Source organism: Anser anser (genome assembly GCF_964211835.1).
Source record: "Anser anser genome assembly, chromosome: Z".
NCBI classification, from domain to species: domain Eukaryota; kingdom Metazoa; phylum Chordata; class Aves; order Anseriformes; family Anatidae; genus Anser; species Anser anser.
This window is the reverse complement of record NC_139723.1, coordinates 51171769-51190835: the sequence shown is the minus strand read 5'-3', so window position 1 is coordinate 51190835 and position 19067 is coordinate 51171769. Positions and strand designations below refer to the sequence as shown.

General features: G+C 41.0%; 1 protein-coding gene and 1 long non-coding RNA gene across 7 annotated transcripts in view; one reads left to right on the top strand and one right to left on the bottom strand.

The window, feature by feature from the left end:
• Positions 1-19067, bottom strand: part of SLC24A2 (solute carrier family 24 member 2) — a 144743-nt gene that overhangs the window by 11183 nt on the left and 114493 nt on the right. For 2 of the 5 annotated variants that reach the window (XM_083817109.1, XM_083817106.1), the window contains one exon: positions 10905-18188. The exons of 1 other annotated variant lie outside the window; for it this stretch is intronic. In XM_083817109.1, coding sequence (XP_083673235.1) covers positions 17939-18188 — 250 coding nt within the window. In that variant the 3' untranslated portion in view covers positions 10905-17938. Of the gene's footprint in view, positions 1-10903; positions 18189-19067 lie in introns of those variants that run through there. 2 more of the 5 variants (XM_083817107.1, XM_083817108.1) reach the window with 2 other exon arrangements.
• On the top strand, positions 1638-17681 carry LOC310889536. 2 transcript variants are annotated; one of them, XR_014576607.1, is made up of 3 exons: positions 1638-7158; positions 7320-7355; positions 9533-17681. It is a non-coding gene; the product is annotated as an uncharacterized lncRNA (long non-coding RNA). The 2 variants fall into 2 exon arrangements; XR_014576608.1 differs by having other exon boundaries at positions 7320-17681.

The following is a 19067-nucleotide window of genomic DNA, read 5'->3' as shown; positions in this document are numbered from 1 at the left end:
TGATGCTTAAGCTGTACCTAGCAATAACCACATTATCTGGAAAGGACAGACATCTTAACTGAAAAATCTGAAATAATCTGCATGTTTTACTCTGTAACCATTGCTCCTCCCTTCTTTGACTCCAAATGTTATAGGAGTAGGATGACTCACACAGCTGAAAACTGTGGTGAATGTAGGCGTGTACGGAATTATTTGTGATGGTACAAATGGGCTTCTTAAAAGGTTGACCTTGCTTTAAAAGCAGAAAGATCTAATAGGTCTTACAAGTTCAAAGCACAAATGAATGGATGAGACATTGCTTTCTAAATGTACCACAGTACAAAAGATGCATGATAGCTGATAGAAAAGATGAAACTGCAGTGTGTATCATGTAGCATAGATACTTCTTTTTTTCTTATGGAACAGGATTGTGTCTTTTTTCAGATCTGGATGATGTTCCACTCCTGTTGCATATGGAAATGTTATAGTTTTGGTGCTTCTCATCACTCATCTAGTGAAAACAGCAGCTATGATATGGAGGACACAGACATTCAAAAGTATTTTTCTCACATCTCACCTTACAGACTCTGTAGGAAGTGTGGGGTCTGGTTCATTTTGTTTAGTTTTGTGGTGAGGAAAAGGGAAGGGTGGAGGGTGGAGGAATCATAGCTGTTAACTGCTGTTGGGTCTGAGCACCTCACAAATAGTTCAGTCACTCCATCTGACCTTCCAAAACCTTTGGTGTGATCTGTGTGGTCCCCCTAGAACAGCTCCAGGAGAAATGACTTGCTCTCTGAGGCTGTGATTTTGCAGGTGTTGCTCCCACACCATGAAACATCACTGTGGGGAATGGACAAACCTGGGAACTTGACCTTTCATGTGGTGAATAAAACAGGTTGTGGAGGCTGTAATGTTTTTTGTTCCTGGCTAAATAAATGACCAGTGGAGGGTTAAATCCAAGCAACAAAATATTCACCATTTGCTTTTGCCTTTACTTTAGTACCACCTGTAAGTTTACCTGCACTGGATTTATCATCAATCATATGACTGATATCTGGCTGCTGCTGTTCTTCAGATAGCAAGAAGGATGATGGATGATGCAAAGCCTGACAGACATTTTAGTTCCAACCAAGTCATACAAATATTCTGTCATTTGAGTCTCTGTTGCCTTCACATGAAACTTATCAGCACCAAATAGGACCTGCAAAAACAATCTTTTCTCTTTACTCCTCCATTGGATAGGCATTTTAAAATGAAGCAATAGTTGACAACAATTATTTTTCTTTCATGGTCTTTTTGGTACAGTTTGCAAATCACTCAAATGTATTTGTCTTTCAGGACAGTAGAATCTGTCCTTTTTATTTCCTGAAAACCATAAATAGACCTAGCAGTATGAAAATCTCTACAGGATATTTGTGGTAACTGGCTGTAAGGGGTACTTCAGAAAGATCTCATTGGGCTTGCTTCTAGATAAAGAATGGTAAACAACTAAGATACAGTTTGTGAGGTTAGCTGGATCTAGCAATAATTTTCAGAGCACTACTAAGAGCACTTTGTTGGTTTAGGTGGTGGTAATTTTCATTTGTTGAGGATGTCTGGTTTTAAGTGTTAGTAGTGTTCTTTTCTTCATCACTGGGATGTACCCATGGCATCAATTAGAAGAGTCATGGGGAAGCATCTGGCAATTCTCTTAGGCTCTTCAAGGGCAAGATAGGAAATAGAAGTCTTTTTATTGGAGCTAAATTTGGTGTGCTGCTACTGTTGTCAAAATGAGTTTTGTCGAAAACATACAGGACTGCTTCTAATCTGCGAGCTAGATTATTCGTTCCTCACTGCAAGAGGTGCTGGGCTCTAAAATAAAATAAAAACTCAGTTGGTGAGGGTTTATGATGCAAACACATGAAGCCATTACTGAGTGACTGGCGGGGGAAGACTTATTGCAAGGATCCTCCTACATTCAATCAGCCTCAGGCTGTGATAAACATCTATTGAGTCTAACCTTTTTCCCACTAGGTATCCATAAGAAAACCAATGAGACTGGCAGATAACCACACATTTCCATTGAAGTTAATCACTAGGGAGAGAGCTCATCCTTTTTCTCCCTCAAAATATGCTTGGCTCTACTTTAATCAGAGGGCTGCCATTTAATCCAGTAGGCAACCTTCCAAAATTGATGACTTTACAGATATGTCATCATCCATCCAATTCAGATACACAGGTCATCTTTCTGCATGTATCATTTCAGATATCTTCAATAAGAGAAATCAAATGTTAAATTTCCTTCATAACATAATCCCTATAGTCTTTTAAATAAAAAGTTAGGGAATGCTTCCTAACATATCAGAAGTTTCTCCGTCAACTTCAGCTGAAGAAACCTGTTGAGTAAATAAAGGTCTCTGACTAACAATAGCCTTTGATGGTACTTTAAAAACCCACAGTATGTTCACCTCCACTTTTGTGGGTTCACCCACCCACGTTCATACCACATCCCATTTTTTTTTCCCTCTTGTTGAGGAGTTCTTACATTTCTTCCTGTTGGGAGGCTGATTTTACTCCCAGCACTGCCAAACCACCCGGGATAACTATCAGGCCTCCTCCCCATGCTACCCGCCCATGGCTGGCACACCTCAGGGGTGGTGCCTGCCCCAGCCTCCAGCCTGTGGGATCTGGGCAGGAGCTTGTAGCAGACATCCCATGTATTCAAACCCATAGCCTCTGATGCTTCACAGTGTCCTTAGCCCCATATATTACTTGCAGGACTGCTGCTACAGGAGAGGCTTTAGTCACTGTACAAGCCAGCCAGACAACCAAGGACAGTGAATGGAGCTCTGTGAACTGATAAGGTCAGATGTCCTATAGTTCTGTGTCTTACACACATAAAGAGAGACTTTGTGTTGATAAGGTATTTATAAGGTCTCTTCTTATCCCTCCCATGACTCCTCCATGTCTCATAGTTTCCACCTCATTTTAAGAAGAGGCATGTGATAACAACCATTTCCTCTGCCCTCAGGTGGCTGCTACCATGAAGCTCATGGGAACTGAATTATCTTCGATACCTTCACAGTTCTGTCAAATTCGAGTGAAACTAGTCAATGAGTAAAATACTAGAAAAAAATCCGGATGGGAAGAGGCACAGAGACAGGCATCCCACCTTGTTTCCTTAAGAAATCATTTACCTTTTTAAAAGGAAACAGAGAAGACTGAGAGATTTGGGTAATGTATTTGCTATTGATCCCCTAGTACTTTGATTGAAGTGGACTTCATACTGTCAGGATATTTCTTCATTACACCTTGCAAGGATGAAATAATTGTATAAAATGAGCAATATCGTAATATCATACCACAGGATGCATTTTTTTCCCCTACAGCAATGTAATGAATTTGAACTCAATGTACTATCTCCCTAGTCTTTTGGTACATTAAGAAGCACTGCACAGACAAATTGTACTCATCTGTGGATGTTTTTAATCTTTTGTCTTCACTAATGGATTAATCTTGTTTTCATCTCTCTTCTGTAGGAACAAAAATGTTGTTTTTTGCATCAGGCTTGGTAACATAAGCACAGGAAGTGCCAGGCATGCTGCTTCCTGGGATTGCACAATGTATGGAGGGAAACAAGTACTAGATTGATATTCAAAGGAAAAGCACTGACTGGGTGTACGTGACCAAAAGGCTAAAAAGCCATTAAAAGCAGTAAGAAGGTTGCAAAAGATAAGAAAAACAAAGGGAGGAAATAAAGGTTGATAATATTTGTATGAAACTAGTGATCAGCATCAGACAGTGTGCGAACCTGTAGTACTCAGCCAATGGGGAACCAGGGGAGAGAGTGAGCTTTGGGAAACAGAGCATAAAAGGTGTGAAAATTGCATCCACAAGCACTCTCCTGCTTGCCCGTCATTGCAATCGCAAATAAAATGTTACTTCACCAAGACCCTTTCCTGAGCCTATGTTATTGGCTAACGAATGTTTGTCACACTTGGTACAACCTCTGAAAGCAGCAGTCCAACAAGAGGTGACTCCGAGATGCAAAGTGACTCCTTTAGACTCACTCTTGGTGCATCTTCTACATTACACATTGTGAAGCCAGTGGGGGTTTTGCTGAGAGCACCACCAGGCCCATAGAGACTGTCTGAGCTGGGAAATAAGCCAGCTTGGTAGTTCACTCAGGCTGCACTACAAAGTTAAAGAGAATACAGGCTCCAACCATTCAGACCTGTTAAAAGGGGTTAAGAATTACAGATCTGAAGAAACAAGAGGATATACTGTGTCTTGCAGAAATGGAAATGTCCCCCCCCTCTCTTGCCTTCTCTGTCTTGTATCTCTCTCCCTGCTATATTCTCCCCTGACCACTTCTGTCTGTGACCATAGAGTGATCATTGCACATGTGGCAGAGCTGTGCTCTCTGCAGCTCTAAGCTGATCACCAAATTCTCCCTCCTGAACTTTCCCTATTGTTCTTTGGACAAAGGCACTGAAGGTAAAGTGGATAGATGGTTCTCCAGGGCTATTCAAGGGGCATTCTGCTCCTCACCTCCCCCCCTCGCTGTGAATCCCACGATTCCCAGTATGGCCCTTGAGCCAGATAACATCCCACAGTCAGGGGAACACAAAGCCCTTTTCCAGCCTCAAGGTCGGAACATTTTTTATCCCCAAAACAGAAGCACCTTCCTTAGGACACAGTAATGTAGTCAGAAGTAATTATGGAAATGCACGACGTGTTTCTTTGGATAAGTGTCTCAGGGACAAGAGATAATCATTTATCAAGGATTTTCACCAGCTGCCATGAAAAGGAAGATGAAATGCACAAGAGTGTATGGTATCAGGTTAAAGAGACACTGGTAGCAGGAATGCTATATTTGAGAGATGCCATCAACCTCAAACCTGTTTTAGCAGAGGGTGTCCTGCCATTTAGCGTATGTTGCACTGGTTTCTAGCAGTATTTGATTTTTAAAGTGTAAAAACTATCTCAGCCTAATAAAGCAGATGGAAAATACATGTGTTTTGTCTGTTACATTTTCATCCTGCATTAGCTTTTACAGCTCAGTTAACAGGGTAGAAAGATGATAACGGGGCCAGCCAATGCAAGGAAACCCAGACTTCCTGTCCCGTTGGCTTATGTGACCCTTCTTGCTGTAGTTCAGAGAAAGGTTCTACCTTATGCCAGAGGAGGTTCTTGCACTAGCGCAAAAATGCTCACAACTCACAAAGATGAGTGACTTCGCAGGAGGTTTTAGTACAAAAAAGCAAGTGATCAAACATTTACATGGCTGGAGCATATATGCAGATGAGAGGAGCTGTGATGTCAAGGATTCACTGTGTGACAACTCACAGGCTAAATAATATAGGTAAGCAAGACAGTTATACCAGGAAAATATTTAGACCTTCAGCAGTCTGATGGATGTAATACACAGGAAGCGACGTATAAACACTGAATGCCTGAAAATTCCAGCATGACATAGGAACAGCAGTGTATGTGTAACAAGTTGCCAACATTTTTTTTCGTTTACATCACTGGAGATGGTGTGTGTGTCTGTGAATAAACAAGACACTGCTACCTGAGGGCAAGGTTTACTCCAGCTAAAGGACATTAAATACAATAAAGCGCAGAAATATTTTAATACCTATTTTATAATGCTGGTGAAAACAAACATGCATTTGTACTATTTAAAATATCCCAAACAGATGATATTCTATGCACTGGTTGGGTTTGCAATTTTAGTATCACAAAGTGGATTGCATTTACCTTATCCCACGGCATATATCTCCACATCAGCATGTAGACTACCTTTCTAGCAATAAATTCATATACCCAGATGGTGACTCCTAATTCTGTGAAATTTCATTTCAAAAATTCTCACTCAATTTCCCCTATTTCTGGTTAGACAGGCTTTCCTGGAGCCAGATAAAGGTACTTGCTCTTCAGAGTAATTCTGTCCACTGTAAATGAAAAATCCAGGGAAAAGAAGAAACAAACAAACAAACAAACAAACAAACAAACAAACAAAACCAACCAACAACAACAACAAAAAGTGAAAGTTTGGCTAGAAAAACAACTTGCCCTATCTTAACGTGGCTTTACTGGTTGCTAGTTCATTCAAATTAGCTGCATTTTAACTTGCATTAAAACACAACTCTAACCTAGGGAAAAGAGATTCACTGAGGCCTTTACTGTTTCAGTTTCTCTGTAGGGTGTAAAGGATGACACAGTTCCCTGTCCTTTCTTCTCAAAGACAGCAAAGCACTTTTGACTCTGCTGCTGACTCACTAGAGGTCCATGGGGAAAAATCAGCATGGCCTGCACCTCCATATGCAACTGGCTCAGACAAATCACTCTGTGCTTCCTGCTGGCAGGTTGTGGGTGCATTTGGGGAGTTCATGCAGCTTTGGATGCTGTGTGTGTTTTCACTCAGGGCCCTCCTGCAGGTGTATAGTGACCTTCACTGTGTGATGCTGAGGAAGTGATGGAATGTGCTGAGTTATGTGACGTGCATTCAGGGAAACTGTGGTCAGGAAAAGAAAGTAATTGTAGAAGGAAAACACTAAGCACAGGTCCTCACAGGTGTATGTTAGGGCTGAGGTTTGCTCTCTACAATGGAAACCTGGAGGAACCCAGAATTTTGATTAGGCACCTGCACTTTGCTGGCAGGTGTAGTCAGCACTTAATACTCTATCAGTTCCCTCTATCACTGCCCTTACTCTGCAATATTTAGAACTGAAACAGCCCAGAGCCCAGACAATGCTTTGGTTTCAAGGATGGCCAGCAGGGATTTTGGCTGGGGAGGAGAACAGCTGCTGCAACACTAAGGTATGTGTATATTTGGAACAAGGACACACAGACGTGTACCATCCTGCTTACTGTATTTGCCTTAGCTTCACATTGCTCTCTCCTGAGTTAGAGGTTTTATTATTATCTCTGTCAGCAGGGATGATTGCCTGAAAGTGTCCTCAAACACACCTGCTACAGGACACTTTAGCGTCAATGTAATTCCAAGAAAATAAGGGCTTCAGCAGCCATGCTGGTACCAGTTATTAATCCAGATAAGCCAGCTTGCACATACTGAGGACATGACCTGCTTGTGCTGCAATCCACCTACCTGCCTTGGCACTTCCTAAGACTAGTGCCTCTCTGTGAGATCAACATGCCAGACTCTTCCTGTTGCAGTTTGTGGTAGAGATGATGGTAGGCAGATTTTTTGTTTGTTTTCGTTTGCCCCTTCTTAGATTCCTCTGCTTACAAGGTATGTATCTTGGGCTCTGTGACTGCAGCTGCTCTGGCAAAGCTAGAGCAGATGCCGGAGCGAGATTGCACCAATACAATTTTTTCTGTTTCTTTTCTCTAAGGCAGGAGTGGTAGAGTTCACCAGAGCAGGTGAAAAGGTGAGTGGATGTAAGTAGTGTCACCTTGCTATTGTTATCCAGACATTGGCACAAACCCACTGTGAAATGTATGAGGACACCAAGAGAACAACACTTACACCACTTGATATCTTTTCCTACCATGATGCCTGGTGGTGTTTGCAAACCTTACCCCTGTACTTACAGCTGTGAAAAGGTGCCAATGACAGCTAAAAGTATCATCAATTATGCTGCTAGCTGGGGCAAACTGGCCTTGTTCTGGAGGACAGCAGTGCTTGCAATGTACCTGAAGGAGTATTGTGTTGGCATCAGTCCCTTACTCTGCTCTTTCCTGTAAGCAAAACTGCACTTCTTCCAGAAGTTTGATAGATTACAAAAGCACAGGTGGCCTGAGATGCTAATTAAGCTGAAAAAGTCTGAAACTTCCAGCTTTAAATAAAACAAAACTTCAAGCTCAGAATCTGAGTTACACTAAGACTGTTTCATGCCCATTTGGCCAGGGCTCTGGGTTTAGTTTTCTAGGTGAGGGCCCTTCCCACTGCCTGAGCCTTAAAACAGGTAAACAAGACCTAAGACCTTCATGCTCTGAGTATGCCTGCCTTTGCCTGTGGGGCACCCCCATGTAGCAACATTTCTATTATGCTGGGCAGCGTGGGGAGCTGCGATGACAGTGGTGTGGAGGGGCATAGGGCAGTAGAAATGGGGCCGAGGACAGAGCAGTTTTGGCTTCATTGTGTTAGTTCCTGCATTGACTATAAAATATAATGGAAAATGTGTTTACTGACACTTTTGACAGAGCCACAAATGCTGAAACATACAGTGTATTAGCCTAAAAAGGATCCTATATTTCCAATACTGAAACTAATTCTGCTGAGGAGTCCTGCATGTTGTGAGGTCCGTAAGTCAAGTTCTTTAGAGTTAGCTTTGGCTAGCAGTGTCTGCTAGCTACAAAGGATCATGCTATAACCCCTGAGTAAAGAAAATGCAGATACCAAATTGGAGAGATCTGGTCATTGCCATGGGAGGCAAATTCTAACCAGCAACATGGCATGGTAACAATTTATGGTAAGTAGGCCGTAAATGATAACAAGAGTCAATCTAGATGTTCAAAGGCAGTTAGAAAATTCTGGGATTAGTTTTTCTTTCCCTTCAACCTAGTTAAAAACCAAGAATAGGAAATAAGCATGTAGGGTCAGTGTTTTTGCTGTCACCAAATTGAAAACCAAACTGCATGTTACAATACAATTAAACAAGGCTGCAGGGAGACAGGACGGGAAGCAGTCTATGAAGTGGGATTTTAGAAATAAACTGTAACTGATAATTTTCTTATCAGTTTTCCTCATATTTACCTCCCACGCTGCTCTATTCCTGCAAATCAGCATGAAACTGAAAGTCCAGTGAAGTGGCCTGGCAACACAGTGTACAGGGAGAAAACCTCACACCCACCTCCTCTGCCTCAGATCGCAGGCCAGACCCCCTCCTAGGCCCTGACCTAGCTCCTCTGCAGGCACCCATCCATTACAGAGGAACAAGAACATCCAATTTCATGTGTTTATAGCAGCAATTTGGGGGGAGCTGTAATGGGGGGCTGTTACTTGCTCATCATTGCTTGTGGACAAGTGAAACATGGCTGCAGGTACCCTGAAGCCACCAAGCTCTGGGGACGCCTCTGGCTCACCAAGAGACCCTTCTTGGTTTGTTGCTTAAGCGCCTGACTTGGTGCTGTTCAAATGGGAACTTCTCTGCCTGTGACCCTTGTATTTAGCATGCAACAAGTTTGGTTTGAGTTTGAGGCCTCAAAGGCAAAACTGTAAATTTATGGCCTGATTATGGGCATCTCATCATCTGGCTCCAAAAAACCCTTGCCCACAACAAAGGAATATTATACAAACTGTGATAAGGAAATTTGTGTAAATGGGAGATGACAGGATGATTAAAACATCTCTTTAGGGCAATAATCTACAGCCTGTATTCTCTACAAGAGTTTGGCACAAATATTTATTTCTCTGAGAGAGGTGTTGACAGGAAGGGAATTCCCTATTTTAAAGAGAAGCTCTGAAGTCTTTCCAGAGTGGAGATCAAGTAGTTCGTTTTACAACACACATCACTTTCCTCTTTGTCAAATAAAAGTCCTTCTAAATGAAAAAGCAATTGTGAATGAACAGAGTTTGTTTTGGTTTGTTTTGCTTTGTTTTCAGACATGACAGACAAGGCAGTGAAGTACTTGCTTGCAGAAGAGGAAACACAAGGCAAAGAAACTCTCCACCATTCCCCTGGGGGGCACTGAGGAGGTTAATTTAACATATTTTTCTCCCTCCCCTACTCCCACCAGCCCTATGCCATCAAGGCCTGCTGTGGTAATAGAGGATTTCAAACCTTTTGCCTCCTTCCAGAAGCAGCTACAGCTGAAGCAGGGATCAAACGCTAACAAGCAGTGGGGTGCAACAGCACGGGAACATACTGTAAACACTCGCGTGCTGGCCACTGTATGTGTACACACATCTGTGCACACACCTGTGGGCACGTGTCTGGTCCTGCACTTCCTTGTGCAGATAAAACCTAGCATTGCTTATCTCTTAAACTGTACCCCTCCAAGTTAAATTTCAAAGCATCTCGCACATGCCTCTGTGACTTGCAGCATACTGCAGCTTTGATTTCTGTAGGATATGTTTGACCTTGTTTTTTTCCCAGTTGGCAGGCATAAATGTGTCTAGATAATCACCATTCTCAACTCAGTCCATTTATAAAGCTCTCATGGTTTTACAATAAAAAAAAAAATCTTAAATCTTTGTTTGAAGATGAATTAAAGATCTCTGTCACAAGCCTCACACCTTTAAGGGTTGCACAGTGCTTTATTAAAAATATCTTTATTCACTGTGGAGAAAGACTTCCTGGGCTACTACAAGAGAGAAAGTAATAATGCCTATTTGATCAAATATAGTTGCTGAGCACAACTCTGTATATCTTGTGACATCCTTGTTGTTGGAACATTTGATTATGGGAAATTTTTAATGTTACTGATTTTCTCATTAAGAAGGTTCTTTTGTTTAAAAGCGTCATTCATCCAGTAACAGATTCAAAAATAGCCAAATATTCTAGCTTGTACGGATGTCAGACTGAAAAGTAAACAACAAGGTGTCAAAATGAAGAATTGCTTTCAAAACAATCTGCAAGCAAATGTGTTAGTACAGAAATGTAGGGAAACTTAGCCCAAAGAGAGCAACATACTCCAGGGAAGATATCTGGTGGATGCACATCAGGTTGTAGACAAAAAAAATCCTCATTTAACTAAATTTTAAGCTCACTGTAACACAGATACTCTCCTCAATCTGTGTACACACACAAGATAGGACAGTGACATGGCAAGAGGCAGTGAGTGCTGCTTTAACGCTGATGATTAAGAGTAGCCATGTGGAACCTCATTCAGCCCAGAGATGCAGTTAAAGACTATTTTCAGAGCCATAGCAAGCCCACAACAATGAAGACAGAAAATACTGAACAAAATAACAGACTGTCAAGTCTTTTTGTTATTATTTATTGTTGTTATTGTTATCTACACTTAGACAACTTAATTACTTAGAGTTATTTATATGAAGAGCTCTGTACCAGTATTATAAGGTTCATACATTTATGTGAAAAAGTGTACACAACACAGTGAAACATTCTGTAGATAGAGTGAAGTAGGACCTTTGATAGAAGGGATTATTTCCGAGAGCCTATGTACAAATAAATATAACCTCCATACTATGTACAAACTTATACGCACAGAGAATACACTGATTTAGAGAAGAGTTTCATATAGTGAATGATGATCCATAAGCATAAACGCATGAGAAAAACTGGAATTTTCTGGGGGCTGTTTGGACCAGCTTCCACAGTAATAGATTTTTTTAAGTTTGAAATGGATAAGATGGGGGACTTCATTTTTTTCTCACAATAAGTTGAAAATGAGAGATGGAAGAGTATGAAAACTACAAAGTGAAACAATCAAGCTAAGAAAACTTTATTACAAAAATAGCATCTGATTGTCAGTTATAGCATGCTTCTATTATTTTCACAAGACAATACAGAGGCTTGATCTTGCCATCTTTATGACAGAAATAATTTCCACTCACATGAGTCAATTCCCCAGAGTCAGGACTGCAAAATTAGGACTGTGTAACAGAGATTTTGGTAATGGAAATGAACACAAAACCAAGCAAAATCCCTTTGGCATTACTTGATTTTGACAGGGGATTAAAAGAACTGCCTGATTAGTATCGTATAGCCTGACCCTAAAATACTTAACTTCTTTGTAAAAAAGATGTGACAGAAATAACTCAACTTTTGTAAACTCACTAAAGTACAAGGGATTTCCTTTACAGTGATCTTGGTGGGAGGAAGTATTAGAGTAACAGGAGGATTTAATTCTGTCATTGGGCCTGACTCTGTGAACACTGTATTCCTTCTTCTGGGGTGAACAAGGACGGCAGGACTGAGCTCCTGCTGCAAAGGCAGTGTGCAGCGTTTTGTACAGTCTCACAGGGAATCTCAAGAGTATGAGCAAACTCCCTCTGATTTACTCACAGCTTCACTAAGGCAAAACCAGATCCTGCTTTACTGTACATTTTTTTGATAGTATTTTACATCATAACTTAAACAGAGATGTGAAATGGATGCTTCATTTTAAAATTAATTATCCCCTTATTTAGAAACCCAAAGCTAGTCTTCTGGGCTTTTATGGCTTCTTTTTGCATTAAGACAACTATGTGACATAAAATAAAAGTAAAAAAAGTAGTAAAGTGCAAGATCTTTAAAAACGCATACAAATTTCATAGTTTAGATTGATTTTGTGGTTGATGAGGGGTGAATTCACAATAAATCTACATGAAAGTAAAGTTCATTTACCATTCTCAATTCACATCATTTCTTACTCAGTCTTGTCCTGGGCTGCTAATGGCTTGTTTGGGACCGATGTGGCCAGCTGTGCATTTGGTCTACCCAAGTTGTTACATGGCTTCTAGGCTGGGGCTGACTTAGATCTGGCTGGCTGGGAGCACGGCTCAGCACCATGCTCAGGTGGTTACATGGCTTCTGGAGAAGAGATGGCTTATGTCCAGCCATGCTGGAGCTCGAGCAAGGTGGGCGTGCAAGCTGCCTGCACTCACCCAGGCAGACAAGTCCTGAGATGCCATACACTGACAATTAGCAACACACAGCAGATCCACATGACTTGTCTGGAATATGGGGCTGTGATCCAGACATGACTTCTGTATCTGATGGTGCAATAAATTGTATAACTTCAGTCTGGAAGTTACTCTCCCCAGTCCCAAAGGAAATGACTGGTATCTCAGCAATGATATTCCCATAACTGCTGGCACCAGATCCAAGAAGGAACATTTCTAACATCAGCCAGGAGCCCTGTTGGAGGGCTGCAGCAGGACTCTGCACCATTCAGTGCAAACTATCACGTTTGCTAATCTGGAAATCACCTTCTGCAGCTATGTCTTCACCTGCAAGTTCTCACATCAAACTTCTCAGGAACAGACGGAAAACAAGACTCACCTGCTCAAAGGAGCTAACCATGCCTCTTTCTCAGTTAGCTGTGTCATTGTTATTTACAAGAGGTAAAATGGTTTCCAAGAATACAAGTGAATGCAATTTTTCTCCTTGAACATAGCTCCCAGGACAATTCTGTGTGTTACATGAGAGCACTTATGAAATACAGGATCTTAGGATAAAAATCCATATCTTGTCCAAGTAAATGGCAGAAAGCTTCTGGATTTCAGTGTGCCAGTTGTTGGAGAAGGGATTATTTCTTTGTTATAAATTAAATAAATCTATTTGATCCAGACTCATATTTGATTTAGAACCCAAGATGGAACACAAGTTGCTATCTTAAGGAATTACTGCTGAAAGGAGAATCATTAAAAAAATGTATTTCCCCTATTTCTCTAATTACGTAATGAAATAAAAGACAACCAGAGAAATAATCCCTTAAAAAACGCCCAAACATTAAAAATATTTCTAAGCATCTATTTCTTATAGTATAGATTAACCACATGTTTAATCTACCTCTTTATGGACCTTCATATCCACAGACAACAGTACCATGAGTGACAGTTACCATAAACTACTTCAGAGTAGCATATACGGAAATTACATAGCAGGTTCATTGCCAGTACAAACATCAAATGACATTTAGATAAGTTTCTTTGTCTCCCACTGAGCTTTACGGTTCATGAGGATTATGCGGACATCACCATCTATGGAATAAATAAGCATAGGCATACCGGCACAGAAAGCCTGTTTGCACTACACAAAAGCACTAACTCTCAGTAGAATAGATAATTTAAAAATGCCCAGAAATTTGCTGAAAGATCTTCCCATGTCTACATGTAGTTCTTGAAGAGACCATCTTTACATTGCACTTCTATAGCACCTACCCTACAGATTCCACCCCAGTGGCTTACGCAAGAGGAAGCTGGCTTTTGTATGGTTTGGATTGGTGTGGTTGTGTGTAAAACAGCAAATTCTTGCAGGACTTCAATGGTATTTTTCAAGTGGGGCCCGTTCTCTTCTTTAATTCCAATGAAGACAGCGCCAAAAATGTTTACAACAGGTTATAATCTGATCCATAATCATGCTCGAATGTTACTGGAAATCCCTTCCAAAAAACATATCCAACACTGGCTCTGTTCAGGTGTGGTGCTATGGAGAGAAGTCTACTTAAACTGAAGCCTTATCCTGTACTCTTACCTTACTACAGGTGTTGCCAACATGGGATTGGCCAGAAAACGCTAAGCAACAAACAGGATTTTTACTGTAACACCAATTTCTATATTATAAATATATGCTTCATGAGGGTTATGCAGACATCAACTGAATAAATAAGAACAGGCATACAGGTGCATGAACAGACTTCCATGCTGATTAATGCACAGCAGAATTCAGGCAGATTGCAGGACCAGTTTCCTAATGAAGTCATTCGAAACTTTGTCTGTCTAAAACAGAAATTTAATTTTGATTTCCAGGTGTACAATTCTGAGAAATGGTCACAGATCCGACAGTGAAACAGTTATGAACATTGGGAAACACCTTATACTGGAAAAACAGTCAGTGAATTCTAAGAGAGAATGCCAAAGAGATATTACTGTTAAAGCATGGCAATTCAACGATTGCTAAATTTGCTGTCAATGTGAAATAGGAGTGTCCTAGCAAGTGGTGTGCCTTATGGTGGCGCTGAGCTGGGACAGACTATGAGCATCCAGTCACGGGGTTGCAGCAGCTGCCAGCTGTCCTTCCAGCTCTCCAGCTGATGACTTTCAAATTCCTCCTGCATGTGATAAGAGGTTTCCCTTCTCTCATTCCTCTCTTTCCTCTATCAGCACAGCTGTTGTCTTAAAACCAAAGAACACACACTTTTGCAAGGATCCTGAAACAGCTTACTCCAGCAATTATGCAAACGACCGTCTTTCTTGTGCGGCATAACCAGCTTTCACAAACAGCCTCCTCCAGATGCACCACAGACCTGAAATCTCCCCCATTACCTCTGGAGCTGAGCTGCCACCCATAGCAGAGTTATTCAGCCATTTGAATAATGATCTGCCCAGCAGAGGCAAGGCAGTGGGAGCTATGAGCTGTCTCATTCCTCAGGGGTAGAAAATTACTTCTAATACCTTCCAAGATAAATACATTGATAGGGGTAAGCAGACACAGCCAACATCCTCCAGGAAATAAATGAATCAGATATTTTAAGACAGTGTATGAATGCCATTACAGGATACGAGCCTTAGCCCTACACAGAAAAGTCTTCCTTCAAGTTGTTCACGCCAGCTTTGGACTGAAATACTCACGGTGTGTAGGGCTTTCAATCAGCTACTCCTTACTCCCCGCCTGCCTGTTGTCTCTGCTGTTGCTGCCTATGCCTTGCTGTACACACCAGCCTGCTCTTATAACTCCCCAGGTCACGCAGGGCTTTTTTCTTTTCATTGCAGGAATTACAATGTGGTGTATATGAAGCCGGAAGAAAAAAAGCAGGAGTAATGCACTGAACAGAGATCAGGCTCTTGTCTTTCCTTGGTTTCTTGATTTGAAAGGTAGACCAGTGAGTCTGAGAATCTTTGATTATTGTAAGTGGCCATATACACAGACCTATCGCAACCCTGCACATGGTCTTTTAGATCACGCTGCCTTATTCTGCTCACCTGCGAAAGAATCACTTGGGTCATACTGAAAGCCTGTTCTGAGCACTGTCATCAGCAACAGAAAGCATTTGGTGAATCTTCTGGGACAGATTATACTGTAGAGTCAGCTCTGTATTTTGGGACACCTGCTTCATTTGAGCTCACAATGTGGGTCACATTATCTTTTGCAGGATTGCTATTCTTTTCAGCAGAGGGCACTGTATGTATGTACATCTTACCTTTGAGTGCACCCATAGAAACAAATGTTAAGAGACTGAAACCACTATAGTTAATACAAGTAAGGATTCTGGAGCAATGAAGGATATTAAATACATCACTGACAATTTTGTGCTCCCGATGACAGAGGTGTGTGAAGGAGCAAGAGCTGTTGTAAGTGTATGGTTAAGATCAAATACTGTTTCTGAATGTAATTCTTTATATAGGACTTAATACTTTAGGATAAGACATGAGCAGTAGACATTGTAACTCCTAGTTTTCTTGCTTTTTACTCAGTAGTATCTCGCATTTTAAATAATATCTCACAATCTTAATATTTCAATATTTTTTAATATGTATTTCTTATGGTTTTCTCTACTGTTGTTTTCTGTCAAGTCCTTATTCTCTAGCTGGCTACTGTTATATATACAAACACAGATAATAGGAATACAGTAGACCACAAAGGGGATGAGTGAGAAGCAAACAGCATGGAACATAGGCAGGAAAGCATGGTGACAGCATCAGAAAAACAGACAAGACAAAATGTGCTGAGCCTTCTGTTGCACAGCTGTGAGCATTGCATTGCCATTGTGAGCACAATACAAATACAGAACAATGCTGAAACAGGTCATAGATATATGCTGAAATTTCATGAACTCTAACTGCAAAGAAAGACTTGAAGAAACAAACACCAATTATCTGAAATAGTTTCTTAACACCTGTTCCAGTTCTCCCATTTTTCAAAATCATACACTCTACAGGAAATATGAGCACTGCATTGCTTTCTCTCTTTCTTTCTCTCTCTCTCTCTTTGTTCTCAGTTTGGACCTCCTCATCCTGTCAGAATTTCATTAAGATACTGCATTTTCACTCTTTCCCAGACTTCTTTAGACATTCACTCTTCCAGCAATAATGAAAAATTTTCATGTAGGTTTCCTGTAGCTCCACTATATTTAAACTGTTAGTTTCTCCTACCTAGTCTCAAGATTTATATAAGCGATAAGAACTGCCTCAGCTTTGTATGCCAGCTGGGTATTTTTTGCAATAATGTCTATATGTAGCTGTGAAGGTCCTTACACTTCAAGTAATGGACAAAGATAGCTTGTAAAATATATATCCACTTCAGCATTTAGGCTGCCACTTGACAACTACCTCTATTTTCTGTATGAAATACTATGCATAAGCAAATAAGCCTTTCTCTTCTGGCATCAAAAGGCAAATTTATAATGGTAACAGCATCTGAAAGCCATTGGTACTGTTGTTAGTATTGCTGCATTAGAAAAAATGTTGTGTTCACATAGTAGTTGTATCATCTCTTTGCATGCTGCATTGGTATTAGAGTAAAGAGCAAATCCCCAGACAGGCTTTGCCTGTGAATAGACTGAAAATCTGCATCAGTCACAAAATGGCCAGCCAACATTCTCCCTTCAGTGCTAGAGCTGGAACTTCAGCAGTCTGAAGCATTTTGCAAGATTTAGTAAATCATCAGTAACATCCTGCCAATGGCCTTTATAGCACTGTGATGCAAAGGATCATACACTGATAACTCTCCAGCTCTGCTGAAATCACATCATATAAGTCCACCTAAATGAAGAGACGTGCAAGATCTTCTCTGTCTGTGACTCATGCACTCAGTGAATGCTTTCCATTCAGCAGCATCAGCAGATCATCAGATAAATCCCATGCCGAGGTGTGTGTGGGAGGGTGGTCCCTCCCCAAGTCAATATTAGCATTCCCCTTTAGAAGATTATATCTTCAAGAAATGAATACTCTGTGTGTCTGTGTATACTACTACAGAGAAAAAGTAGTCTGTGGATATGTACCGTAGGCATAGAAGAAAGAATAGCTTTCACTGTCTCAGTGCGTGTGCAGCATCCCCAGTACTGAGGGGCGAGGTTGTTCTGCAGCAAAGAAAACGTTGGCGCAGCTGGCCTCAGCCCTTCGTATGCATCCGCACTGTCCAGCAGCAATCAGTCTTCGCTCCGAGTTCCTCCCTTTGTATCTTTTTCTTTCTCATTTAAAGCCGAGGAATAGGAGATTTACAAATCTTTCCATTGTTTTTGTTTGTTTGTTTTGTTTTTGTTTTGTTTTTGCTGTTTCATTTTGATATATAGATATATTTTGAATAAATAAACATCTATCTTTTTTCTTTTTCCTTTTTTTCTTTTTTCTTTTTTTCTTTTCTTTTTTTTTTTTTTTTCCCTCAGGAAACAGCACTTTCCACTAGATGGAGACAGGGCACTGGATCACTTTGTCCTCCAGGAGGACGCTGACGATCAGGAACACAAAATAAAGCCCAAACATGAGAAAGCCCAGAATTTTATTCATCCTCCACTTGCAGAAAGCGATGGAGAGAATGACAAAGAGCAGCATGATGAAGAGAAGGACAATCGCACAGAACAGACCATTGCTGCTGACTGTCACTGGGGCAAAGTTGTTAATCATAGCATACAGGAGCCATGGAAGAGGCAGGCTGTTGAAAAAAGAAAAAAAAAAAAAAAAAGAAAGAAAGAGAGAAATTGGAAATACATAAGAGATCTAGAAAGGAACACTAGAAAGTATCTGGAGGCACTTCATAATGCAACCAGAACCTTCCTGTATAAAATGAGGCATGAAAATCTTCTACTATGTGCATAAACCTATTTTGTCAATATGCTTGTGGTACTAGGGGAGAACACATGGGATTTAGGCTCCTGGTTCCTCTTCCATCAGTTACATTGGTGGAACATGTTCCCCTTAGCTGACAGAAATCACTGGACATCCTGTCTGTGAGCAGGGAGACCCTGTCATTCGTTTCTTCATTGAACACCATATGCAGACAAATCTACTTCCAGCCCTTCCCCGAGAGCCTGCCTGGCAGGAGAGGGGGTCACCTAATGACATGTCCTTCCCCATCCATCCCATCCATTCCTACGTCCATCCCCACAATAAACCAAGGCACCGCCCCCAACATTTGGCCCTTAAAAGTCTTGATCCCCATTTACTTTATAAACCTGTGTTAAAATGTGAACTTCAGCTGAACCTTAGCTTTATTTCTATTTCTGTACTTGCTTGCTGTCATTACTTTTCTCATCTCTGATGCTACAGAATGAGGCAACATCCCTCAGGAAGATGTCAAGCTGAAATAAATATTTAAGCCACCGACTGGTGCTTAGCAGGCTTAGGATGCATGAAGAGAGCTGTCAGGAGCTCACAACATTCAAGCTTTGAATAAGCAGGTCAAGAAAGAATAATTCACTATAGCCTCAGTACTAACTAAACCAAACTACAGCTAAACAGTGCCATTTCTGTTGTAAATATGCTAAGCCCAGCAGACTGTGCTACAGGACAACAGCATTTCCATTGGCAGGAG